The following is a 13,295-nucleotide window of genomic DNA, read 5'->3' as shown; positions in this document are numbered from 1 at the left end:
TTTCTCTCCCATTACCTAGAGTTCAGCTGCTTTATGTGTCCTGTTTCAGACAATTGTTCAGAGGTTTTTGTGGCATCATATTTTTATAGAGAGCAGAATCAACTGAAAGATTTTCAAAGTACACAAAGGAACATTCAGACTCTGGGATGAGAAGCAAGATGTTACGTATGAACATGGACGTGAGACCAAGGGAACTCCACTCGTCTACACAGCCAGCTGTGCGGCTCTTACTCACTCTCTTTTATGTACTCCTACCGAGACATCTCTCTCTGGACCCTTAGCATGGTATGTTAAAAAAAAACACTACAAACTAGCTTTAAATTTTAAGGCAGAAATCCTGATAGAGCAAGCATGGTCCGGTAGTCTTTCATTAGTTGCCCTGACATGATTTGTGTGGTCTTATAAAGTATTTCAGGCTGTGGAGCTGGAAAGATGGCTTTGCAGTTGACAGTATTTACTGTTTTTCTAGAGGACCTGGGTTCTGTTCCCAGACCTGCATCAGGTGGTTCATAGCCACCTGTAATTCCAGCCACGATGGACCTGACATCCTGGTTTGGCCTCCAAGGGCACCGTACTCACATGACATACTCATATGGACACATACATACACAAAAATAAATCTTAAAAAAATTCTGTCTATAAAAGTCATTGTGTCTGGGTACAAATTAACATTAATCTATATTATGATGGACATTAATTCGAATTTGAAATTCTCCAATCACGATTCTACAATTTTCTTTCAAATGCATTTTTCTCACATCAAGTTTATTATAACATAAAGCAGGTTAGTAATGATTTGCATGGGAGATCAATGCTATCATTAACACGTGATGGTTTGATTTGTGTTTAGCGGTTTTGGGATATGTGGTCTTTCATCAGCGCAGGGCAAACATTAAGCAGGCCAAACAGACAGATGCATCAGAAGACAGCAGCTGTGAGAAGAGGGTCTGGGAGGGGTCTCAAGGAAATGACACAAGTGTTTCCACGAGGCCAAATGTTTTTCCTCTGTAGAGGGGTGTGTGCTGAGGAGTGTGTGCCCACACCGAAGAAAGAAGCAGGCATGTCCGTGAGAGACTCCTGACACAGTGGGTTCCCGTGCCTCCCTCTGGTCAGAGCTCAGCCTCCAGTCCTTATGCACCCGGCTAAAACAGAGCTGCACAGTTTCTGGGGAGAAATAAAGCCTGAGCAGGTATTTCCGATCTCAAGTAGTGCTGACCCTGGAGGCATCTGAATTTCTGCCAAGTGGCTTCTTTGCAGTCTGTCTCAGTGGCGTCTGTCTCATTTAACCCCTTGAGAGGAAAGACTGAACATCCTGTTTACATTTCCCACCGCTTCCTTGTCCAAGTCCTCGTGGGTGGCAGCAAGAGGGCTGGGGACTGTGAAAAGGCTTTCCAGGGAGGGAAAGAAATCTGTCCCAAGATTCCCCTCGCTGGGGCATCCTTCGTCCAGGCTGCTCTTCCTCGAAGGCACCGGTCTCCATCACCTCTGGGAGTGCAGGGAGGTCGGTGCCTCTCTCCTCACTAGCGCCTCTTGTTCTGGGGGCGTTTTAGGGAGGAGTGTTCTAAAATGTTGGGCAACAGACGAAAAAGAGCAATGCACATAGGTACACAGGTACTGAACGGTAAGCCGTTAGCACCTCTGTGATCAGAGGGCTCCGATGTGTTGCTCTCAGCTAATCTGAAAGGATGCAATCCTGTTGTCAAGTGATGAAAGATAAGTAAAAATAATTTTGATACTCAACCATCATGGGATTTTCTTTTGGTATCTAGGCATTCAAAGACTTAAACCACATTCCCATCACAGTTCCTCTTAGTCCTTTCTATTAACTTATAAATGGATTTTATTTGCCATTTTATGTACAAAACATACTGAACAGAGAAGAAAATCAATATTGAATACCGCATTTTAGCTGGTAAGTATACATGAGCATGTGTGAACATTTATATAAGATACTTGTTTTGAATTTCCATATTATTAAGAAATACGAATTTAATGCTTCTTTCTTTGTTCAATAATTTCCTAGCAAGATATATGTTTGTGATGCTTTGGTTAATTTAATGTAACAATTATAGTTTAAGCTGAGTCCAGGAAGAAATTGTCTTAGACCTTATTACAGTCACAGAAGATTTTGATTAAAATATAAACAGCTACTTATTTTATTATGATATAATAACCAGTGAAACCACCCCTTCAAGCAGACAAACATATTGTAACTTAGGGTACATGTAAGAGAAGTGGAATGAAAATACAAGCTAAAAGATTGAAGAATTCTTGTGACTGCAAATCCTGTTCATGGAGTCATTCATGGCTAGTAATGGTATAAAATTATGACAACATTTAGGTTTCACTGGCCACATTTACAAGATCAATGTAATTGGTCTACTTAAAATGGCAAATTTGCAAAAAGTTCAAAATGCAGATCTTTACAAGATTTGGGTTTGTTTGTTTGTGTTTTGTTTTGTTTTCAAGACAGGGTTTCTCAGTGTTACCCTGGCTGTCATGAACTCACTTTGTAGATCGCACTGGCCTCGAACTTGCAGAGATTTGCCTGCCTCTGCCTCCCAAGTCCTGGGATTAAAGATGTGTGCCACCATCACCATCACCACTTGGCTTAAATTTCTAAATAAACTAATAAAGTCAGACTATAACTTGAGGACTACATCCTTTGGTTCTGTTTTAATATAAATTTTATTTCTAGTCATTTTCTTTCTTAACATACATCAAATTAAAAATATCAAAAGGCATGTTTTTTAAAATGTCATGCATTTCATAAGTATTTGGGATGGCTTACTATGTCCCTGGCATTGTTCTGAACTTTCTGATGTATTTACAATCAAGACTGAAAGAGAAAATCCCTTCCTTCCTGAATCTTACGTGTTAGTGGGAGAAAATAAATACATATATAAAATATGTATGTAAGACAATGGTAGCATCTATAGAGAAGAATGAAATTAAGAAAGCAGTGGAGGGTTCGAGGAAGAGAGATGATTTTATATGGATCTGGGAGAAAAAGACTTTGGGACAGTCACATTGAGCCCTAAGAAGCTGGGCATTGGAGTGCATGCCTTGAATCCAAGCTTTGTAGAAGTGGAGACAGAAACAGTGAGTTTGAGGCCAGCCTGGGCTACAAAAGTGTGTTCATATCCAGTCTGGGCTACAGGGTAATAACTTATCTTTTATTAATTTAAATTAACTACCTTAAGGATGGGAATCAAGATAATGCAGGATGACCCAGAAGAACTCAGCTTTTTTGAGGACCCACACAATTCGGGAAACAAAAACCATGGGCGAGTTGGTGGTCTCAGCAAAGCTCAGGAGTGAACCTATGATCTGGGGATGATTTAATCTGAAGCTATCGAAGTTTCAGGGGCTCTGATTTGCATGGGCCTCTTTGAGGACCCCAGTGAAGCTAACAGTGTGTGTGTGTGTGTGTGTGTGTGTGTGTGTGTGTGTGTGTGTGTGTGTGTTCTTTACTTGGAGATGGTATACCAAATGCATAAACTTCAGATCCCACAGAATTCAGTGTCATTGCCCTTCAATGACCTGTTCTCATGCTGGGAGCACACAGCTCCTATGACTCTTCAGTCCTGGTGATGAACAGTCACCCACACTCTCAGAACAATTGGTAGATTATTGTTTTCCCTTCTCTTTGTATACCACCTTCGTCCTAAACTTGGAGTTCACCACACAGGCAGCACAGTCCTGCTGCAGACTTCAGCTACCTGCTTTGTTTATTAGTTACTTTTCTGTTGGCCAAAAGCAAGTTAACAAAGAGTTTATTGTGGCTCCCACTTACTAAAAGATACAAGTCCATCATGTTCCGGAAGGCATGTCATGATCACAGGAGCAGGACATTTCATCCACACACTGGGACAAAGACAGAAAGAGAAGGGGGGAGGGAGAAAGAGAGAGAAGAAGAAGGAAGGAAGGAGGGAGGGAGGGAGGGAGGGAGGAAGGAAGGAAGGAAGGAAGGAAGGAAGGAAGGAAGGAAGGAAGGAAGGCAGAAAAAGAACCGGGAGTGGGGGAACTGCATGCTCTCAAGGTCTTCCCCGGTGACATACTTCCTCTAGCAAAGCTCCAAAGGCTCCACCAACTGGGGACCAAGTGTTAAAATTGCTCAGCCTATGGGGGCATTTCTTATTCAAACCACAGACTGCACTGGCCAATGGATGTTCTTCTCGACATGAGAGTACAACAATAGAGACCCTAAGACTTCCTACAGGCAAAGGCAGGTCTTTGATTTCTCTTTCCTTGTATTAGTAGGAAAATACACCCAGTTTTGTTTCATTTGCTTGCTGACATGGTAATCAAGGCCAGGAACTTGTAAATACTAAGCCAAGAACTCTAGCATTGTGTCAAATCCACAGTTCCAAGAAGTAACTCATTTGCTGTGTTAACTGAAAGTTTGTAGTGTATCTACAGAATTATGTTATGTAGTATAATGGGTAGAGAAAGCTATATGATTTTGTTAGTGTAGGCTAATTTTTGCTTTGGACACAATATAGCATCTGCCCCTCAATTTCTCACATTGTTTGCCATCATGAGTCAACTAAGGTTCTGTCCCATCGTTTCACTCAGGGACTTTGTCTGACATTAAAAAAAATCCACCTGGATTTACAAGTCTATCAGAGGGCAAAGAGATAGCGAGCTATTCACTAGCTGGGCATTGATGGCACACGTCTTTAATCCCAGCACACAGGAGCCAGAGGCAGGTAGATCTCTGTGAGTTCGAGATCAGCCTGGTCTACAGAGCAAGTTCCAGATAGCCTCCAAAGCAATACAGAGAAACCTTGTCTCGAAAAACAAAAACAAGAGCAAAATACAAACAAACAAGCAAAAAAGAACTATTCATTAGCTTTCATAAATTTTACTCAGAAGCATCACCTTTGACCCAATTCATACTATACTGGGTGCAAACGGATTGCACAGCTATGTCTAGGCAGGATAGGAGAGCACAGTCCTCCTGCAGCAACATCTTAACAGAGACGGTTCACAGAAAAGCTCCTACTTGTGGAAGAAAGAATAAAACCTACCGCAGCAGTATTCGAACATTTTGAGTACTTATTATGGAGAGATTAACTCCAACCCCTGCCCTCATCTTTTATATTTTCCTTATTGTCTTGAACTATATTTCCCTTGAATCTTCAAAGCAAAGAGAATGTCTGTGCATTCAAGCGGATCTTCCAGCTGTCATGCTCCCCACCCCTGCCCGAGTAGGGTGGGCACGTCACTCTTCACAGGGTTGACAGGCAATAATATAGAGCTTGACATTTTCTCCCCAGTACATCAACACTGCTCTGTATTTCAAACATCAGTATTTTCCAAGGGAAATCAGGTAGTATTCATTTTCCAAATCAAACAGAATTGTCCGGTATGGTTATGGTTATAGAGATCACATTCTTTCCGCATCACTTTGGAAAGGTGAGCTCCTAAGTTCATGGATATCAAAAAGGATACTGATAAATACTACCCAACATCCTCAAGACTACAAGAAAAGCACATTTTATATTTTACCCTAGCATGGAAGGAAAAAAATCTGTAATTTCTTTCTCATGTAATTAGGACCCAAAGAACCAGTTCATCAAAAATATTAACCACTTTTTGTTTTGGTTTGTTATGATTTATTTTATTTCCTGTTTGTCAGCTTTACTGTTTTGTGGTCCTTTTTGACATTAGTGCATAGTACATAAGCCAGGATTGTCACCTTAGGCAACTGTCTACCTAGATCGTCAGCTCTCAACCTGTGGGTCGCCAACCCTTTGAGGCCCATATCAGACGTCCTACCTGTCAGATATCTGTGTCATGATTCATAACATTAGCAAAGTTACAGTTAGGAAAAAACAACAAAATAATTTTATGCTTGGGGTTACCACAACATGAGGAGCTGGATTAAATAAAGGGTCACAGAATTGGGAAGATTGAGAACCACTCATCTAGATGCTGCAGTCAAATGTCTGAGCATCTACAGGGACGACCCACCCACCTTTCCTTGTCTCTTTGCTGTCAGTGCCTTAGTTCAGGCCCTTGCAGTCATTAGCTATCCAGTGCCCCGTGCCTCTCTCCTCCCTCTCAGCCTCCTCAAACGGCCGCCAATTCTCTTCCATCCTCTTCTGGTGACTGACCTAGGAAAGCTTTGGGAAGCTTGTCACTGGAAAGAGAGTTGACATCCAGAGATAAACCATGTGCCCCCACCCAGAAGAAAACTTCTATGTCGTAGAATCGACAGAACTCAGGCTCTTAACTCACACGTATGGGGGGAATGCAAGACTTGGTGACTAGTATCTGAACATTTTTTTAATTAAAAAAGGTTCACTTTAATTTAATGTTTAAGTATTCACCTGAACGCAGGTATGTACACCACATGCATAATTTGACCATAGAGGCCAGAAGAGGGTATGGGATCCTCTGGAACTGGATTTCCTAACAGTCTTGAGCCTTCATGTGAGTACTGGGACCAGAATCCAAGTCCTCTGTAACAGCGGCAAGTTCTCTGAGCCAGCTAGCCCTCTCTCAGCCCCTGGGATATGAATCTTAAGTAGATTGTATGGTAATTGTTTAAGATCCATAACTTATTTCTATTTATGGTTTCTATTTATTTATTATTATTATTATTATTACTGAGGGATAAAAGAAGGAAGAGAGAATGTTCAGATGTTCACATGTCACACATGCGGAAGTCAGAGGTCCACTCTGGTTAATTAGTTCTCTCCTCACTCAGGCCATGAGGTTATGTGGGAAATGCTTTTACCCTGTGCTGTCTCGCTGGCCCAATCAGTAACTGTAAATAAATGATCCAAGGTGGAATGCAGGAAAGGATACCACTTACACTTACTTACTTAAACTTGACCTCTATAGTTAATCATATTCCTGCTTAATTTTTATCCTTCCCATGTATAACTGTGCCAAACGCTGTACATATGTGTGCATGTTTATATTTTATGAACATGGGTGTATTTTCACATATGTATTATGTATATATTGTATCTTATTTCTCATACAGTGTAACATGATGTATTAATTTGTGTCTTATCTTTTAAACTTGGGCAAGCATTTTAGAAATAGCTGTATATCTCCTCATAAGGACATCCTAGCATCTTTATTAGTAGCCTATAATCTGTCCTACAGATGATATGTCATAGTTTGTAAACCAATTCTCTTTGAATTAACTCTACTTTTCCTCCAATATTTTCATACTTTATACACAACTGCAATGCAAACTTGAGTTCCTGCTGTGGATTTCTTTTTTCAAATTTCCCAGAAGGTTGGTTAGGTCAAGAGGTAAAATACAGATATAGTATTATTGAATTCTCTTATACCGTGGTTGTGATGGTCAATTTTCTGTGTCATTATGTCTGGACCACGGTGTATATATAGGTGGTCAAACATTATCCTTTCATGTGTCTTTGAGGATGCAACTATTGAGATTAAAATTCAAACCAATAAACCCTATTGTGACTGCATCTCAGCCAATTGGTTGAAGACCACAGCAAGAGGAAACTCTCCATCCTGTCAAACTTGAGCATCAGCTATTCCAGGGTCTGCAGGCTGCTGCCCCAACCTGCAGTGTCAGAACTTGTTATCCTCCATAACAGCATGGGCCAAATCCTTGAAAGGATCTTCTGTTGCTGTGCATCACTTACATGCACCACACACACACACACACACACACACACACACACACACACATGCATGTACACACATGCACAAGCACGTGGGCAATTGGTTCCTTTTTGTTTTCTGCAGAGTGATGCAATAGTTATGCCATTTTGTGCTCCTGTCATGTATGAAAATAACTATTCCCATGATCCTGTGGACAGTGTGCTGTTATTTTTATTTTTATTTTTTTGCCAAAGTGATGGATAAAGCAAGTAATATCTTAATTTGCATTAATTTACATTTTCTCTATTAGGAGTCAAATAGAGCATCTTTGCACATGGTTATGGACCATTTTATGGCTTCCAAGAAAATGCTGTAGTGAGGCTTTTATAATGCATAAAACATTTCTTTCTATAGTCTAGGCTGAATCCCCATTATAAAGAAAATCAGCCAAGGCCTAGACACTCAAACATAGATTCTTTAAGCAAATTGTGCATGTGATCTTTCAGGAAAAGTCTCCAGAATCCACTCAATGATGATTTAGAACAGGCTTTTCAAGCAAAAAGCTATCCCATAAAAAGCTATGCAGGTTAGGTAGCAAGCCCTTGCTCAGGATCAGAAACAAAGACTAGATTGACATGACTCATAACTCTATTTCTAAGATTAATATAATATCTCTGTGCTATTGGCAATATCCACTCTTTGGAGAGTTTAAGGTTTAGATTTTTGCTTCATCACTTTTTTTTTTTTACCAAGTTGTGATTAGCAGGAAAATATAAGCAGGGAGTTTTTTTGTTTGTAGTTTTTTTTATATAAAATGTGTCCTGATTTGATTTAAGGTTTTACAAGATGTGTGAGGAGCTGGAGGTGAGAAGGTACTTTGTTAGGGCACCAGAATTCTTGGCCTCACATTTTTCTTTAGCTAGGTAATCTTAACTTTCCTTTCCTTTCCTTCCTGTCTCCTCCTCCTCCTCCCCCATCCCGTGATGCTCCCCTAATTCTCTATTTCTGTAATGTTTTCTCTGTATTAATAAACTCAAGCCTGTACCTTTTTCTTTCCATCACCAAATACCCGTGTTTACTGCCACTAGCAAGTGCTAGTAACTTGCTGCCAAGAGGCAAAGTGAATTCATTTCAGTTTAAATGTGTCCCCAAGGTGGGAACTCCAGAGAAACAGAAACATCTACATCAACCATTAATTTACACCACAGAGTTCTCACTTCTGAGTGATGCTCCATTTTCCCAAAAGTACTAGCAGGAAATTTGTTTAATAGGAAGTTGAAGAAAATACCATGTAGTAAGTCAGCCATTGCACAACATTTCGCAGACAAGGAGCGTGCTTGAGAGGCGTATGCACCTATAAGTACGGTCTTTTCTCCTGAGCTTGACGTACTCAGCACATCTCTGAGCCAGGTCTCTTTGAGGAGGTCTATTGAACTCCAGCACAGTCTAGTAACATGCTGTAGTACCTTCTTGTGGTGAATTCCAGTGTTCTGCGGGACTACCATGCCCCTTCATCACCGGTTCCCACAGGGAAAACTCAAGCAAAACTCTCAGCATTATGCTTGGGGTTGGGGGTGGAGCTTATAAACTACCAGAGCCCCGCCCAAGAGGGAGATGCGATTCAGGTTTCCTAGTCTTCAAAAGGGGATGATGCATATGGTTTCAGAGCCTATACTGAATCCCTCAGTTTTATCTACCCCCAAGAATACCATGAAACTGTTTCAAACTTGTAGCCTAAGGAGGTCAACTTCATCCTAAAGCATGAGACTTATGGTTAGGGACTCAGGAGTCATACTTTTCAATTTTCAGTCAGCTGCTCTGAAACCTGACTCCTGATCCCATCAGGCCCTGCGCTGAAGGAATCTTTCAGACCAGAGGGCTACACAGGAAGTAAGCATGACAGAGATTGTCATTCCCCCTGTCGCTCAGAAGCACCATCTGCCCCGGTGCTAAAGCCATTTTCTCTTAGATTCACCAGCATGCTAATTAAAGAATGACCGGAGGATGGTGAAGTTACCAGATGCTATGGAAATACATCACTGTCTTTTTATATGGTTAGGCAAACGTTTAATTAAACCCGCAGCTGTTGTCTGGCCAACCCACCAATGCAGCTAACTCTTGTTTACCTGAGAAAATGATTTTTTATTAGTGTCTTTCAAGGGGGTAAAGCGACTTAAAACAAACTTTGGTCAAATATTTAGCGTCTTTGTACATGATTTAATTACACGCATCGGTAATTACCTACGGGCGACTTGAACCTGACATTCCTCGGAGTTCTTGTTGTCTCCTGGTAACTAATCAAATGTCCCCTCAATGATGTCCTTGTTTAAGGGAATTGAATTACAAAGCACCTCAGTCGGGGCGTGGGTGCTCAGCCGGATTCTATGACTTTTTACTTGAGTGTGTGAGTTTTAATATATTTGAGAGGCTGCTTCTTGAAATTACTTATTGTAGAGAAGATGAAAATGGAATGTGGCTTTAGGATCTATTGTTTTGAAATTCTTACAAATGACCGGCATGCCTATTAGCCAGCAGTGGAGGCCAACATGAGCACTCTTGCCTCAGGAATATGTACAACCATTTTTAATAAAGCCAAAATTTTGGACTTACATACATTCTTTATCCTTGAAGTGTGCACCATATTTTGATCAGCAGCAGATTTTTATCTACAAAACATGATACATATCATAACGCTCAAACACAAATTACAACACTCCGGAATGGTAGCCTCAAGTTAAGAGTTATCTTTTTTTTTTTTTTTTTTTTTTTTAATCTTGGGCTGGGAATAGAGCTCACAGGTAGAGTGCCTGCCTACAGTGTGTAAGAATCTGAGTTTAGCCGGGCTATGGTGGCGCACGCCTTTAATCCCAGCACTCGGGAGGCAGAGGCAGGCAGATCTCTGTGATCATGTTCGAGGCCAGGCTGGACCGACAGCCTCCAAAACAATACAGAGAAACCATACCAAAAAAAAAAAAAAAAAAAAAAAAAAAGAATCTGAGTTTAATTCTCAACATTGAAAAGAAAAAAATTTAAATAATCTGATGCGTGAATCATGAGGACTGGACATAAACACTTACAATGGTGAGTTCTTGGTTAATCGCTTAAAACCCAGACATAGTGCAGAAAGGTCATATAGTCCTGAAAGTTCTGGGTCTGGTCAGAGCCTCAGGGAAGCGGACTATGTGGAGGCAGCCAAGGTCACCTCCATCATGCCTCATCCCTAGAAGGCTGTAGCTGTGAAACTTCCAGGCTAATTTGCCAGAAAGGAGCAGCGGGAGAGGAGGGCAGTAAACAGAGTGGAAAATCGTAACACTCACAGCAGTCGTGCTACAAACGCAGCCCAAAGAGTACGACCTTCTGTGCGGTGGGGGGTGGCTAAGCGCATGAACCCTTGGAGTGAGAAGAAAACACATTTAGTCGATACCCTGGGAAGAGAGCAACCGGCATGCGGAGAGAGGAAACCCACATGTGGTGAGAGGCGGGAAGGTCTCCACTGCTCAGGGTGAGCCACCTTGGGTACAATTTCCAAGCAGGCAACTCCCTCCAAGGGTATAAGAGCAGTCCTGATTGGGTGGAGCGCGGTCCTGGATGGATAGGGTGATCCACTCCGGATGTGATTTCCCATCATTCAATTCCTGCCTTGCAAGTTAACAGCAGCCTTGTGGTTGCTGCTGGGTGGTGACTGGTTTTGACTGGTCACACCATTCTTCAGTCCACTGTTCCACTTTTCCAGTAGGGACCAAGGAGCAAATTCTTAGGTTTGGGCAGTGTTTTCTGCGCCCGATTTGTGTTGATCTTTCAAACGCAAGCTCCCTTCCGTAGGACCTCCTGGTCCCTTCCCCCGCTGCTTAGCACCCTAGTAACTAAGTGCAACTCATGACCAAACCAGATCTTCCATCGCTACCTCCCAGTTCCAAGGCCGTTTCCCTTCCAAGGGGCTGGGAGAAACAGCACACAGGAGCCTCAAGAAAGTTTACTTGGAGAATTGGGGTATTTTCAGTTCGATGCTTAAATATTTTACCACTCTGGGAACCAGCGGCTTGGTAATTTGCTAACGAACTGTAGAATAATAATCCTTCCCCAATAAGAAGTGAGAGAAAACCTCAAAAGGCTTGTCCGAAAAGCATTGCTTCCCTCTCAGAGCTTGGTGGTGGCACACTGCCCTGTGAGCCTATGCCCTGTGCTACGAGCATTGATCTGCTTCGTTGTAAGAGTTCGATTGCACTGCCGGATATGCCATGTAAATTAGCCCTTCGGGGATCGTCTCTGAACACCAAATTGTCTTTCCCAATTGGACAAACCAGTCAGGAGACACCAAGCTGACTTAGGCCTTCCAAACTCAGAATATTCTGCAAGCCAGATAGAGGATCTTCCAAATCAACACAAATTTGGAGATTTTTAAAAGCCGAATGTGTGACTCCTTTAAAGCATGAGACCTGCTTGCGGGCCTCTCCACCAAACTAACCTGGGCGAGTGACAGCGGTTCCAGTTTTCTGAACTTGGGAGTCTGTCCCCTTGGCTATAGTCCAAGGGAATGTAGCTGTCCATGCAGCTGCCCAGAACGTTTTTTCCTCAACCATGTGCTGGGCTTAAAGATATAAACGCTAACCCTCTAAATGAAATAGTATGGATCCAGTGTCAGCTGGCTGGATCCAGCTGAATCCTCTCTAGGGAGAAACTGAAAGTGGGAAGGACTTTTTATTTTATTTTTAGACTGAGTTTTCTAAAAACATAACCAAGTTAATGGGTTTGCATTTTATTTTATTTGAGACAGGATCTTACATGTTTCAGTCTGGCCTCTGACTCGCTGTATAGCCGAAGATGGTCTCGAACTTCTAATCGTTTTGCCTCTGCGTTCCATATGCTTGAGTTCTCTCCACGTGACCCTCCCCCATGTTTATGCTGTTCTGGGGGGATTCAACCCAGAGCTTAGTGCTTGCTGGATAAACACCCTACCAGCTGAGCCTCATGGCTAGCGCTACTTTTGGATTCTTAAAATTCAATGTGTCCTAAGTGTATGTGGGAGTTGGGAGTGTGCTTAGTGGAGAAAGATGTGCTTAGCATGCAAGAGGCGCTGGGTTCGACCCCTAGCTCTAAATTTAATTAAACAAGATAAAATAAATAAAAAGCTTTCCCATTTTCCTGTGGGTCGATGGAGGAAAAAAAACATTGGTTATCATGTTAGCAGCCAATTAGAAGGAAGTAGTTAATTGTTTTCTCAACATACAGACATGGCAGACTCTACTTGGGAGGCAATAGGCTTTGGGTTCACTTTCCAGGGTGGTGGGATTACTCAGTTCCCTTGCAGGTGATAAGTGGCTGTGGTTCATGTAATCATTTGTGACTGTACATTATCACAGACTGATCACGGCCCAATTATTGGTATCCACCGGCCAGTTCAAATGTACAATCGAGACAAAACAATAACTTGTAGAGAAATACTGCACATGTTTTCACAGAGGTTCCCAATATCAGATAGCAGTAGCTAATTCTGATGAGATTCATGAGCTAATCCCCCTTCCAGAATCATCTACCTAACCTACTTCTCAAAGAGCCCACCTTGAATCCCTTTACTTTGGAGGGTTAGGAATTCATCATTGGTGTGAGGGCATAACTCAATCCAGAGCAGGCAGCAGGGTACGTTCATGAATGCTACGCCAATACATTTGTACTCTTCCTTATTGTGGCTTTGAAAG

At 41.9% G+C, this 13,295-nt stretch overlaps 1 protein-coding gene across 1 annotated transcript in view; it reads left to right on the top strand.

Annotated features, from left to right (window-relative positions):
* Positions 1-5,373: 5,373 nt before the first annotated feature.
* LOC101831865 (zinc finger protein 120-like) overlaps positions 5,374-13,295 on the top strand; it is a gene marked incomplete at its 3' end in the record, with an annotated part of 46,107 nt that continues 38,185 nt past the window's right edge. The window contains exon 1 of the mRNA XM_040755206.1: positions 5,374-5,421. Coding sequence (XP_040611140.1) covers positions 5,374-5,421 — 48 coding nt within the window. The remainder of the gene's footprint in view (positions 5,422-13,295) is intronic.

This window comes from Mesocricetus auratus, unplaced genomic scaffold (assembly GCF_017639785.1).
Source record: "Mesocricetus auratus isolate SY011 unplaced genomic scaffold, BCM_Maur_2.0 Super-Scaffold_100011, whole genome shotgun sequence".
Lineage (NCBI taxonomy): Eukaryota > Metazoa > Chordata > Mammalia > Rodentia > Cricetidae > Mesocricetus > Mesocricetus auratus.
The sequence above is the reverse complement of the archived record's forward strand: the minus strand, read 5'-3'. Positions and strand labels throughout refer to the sequence as shown.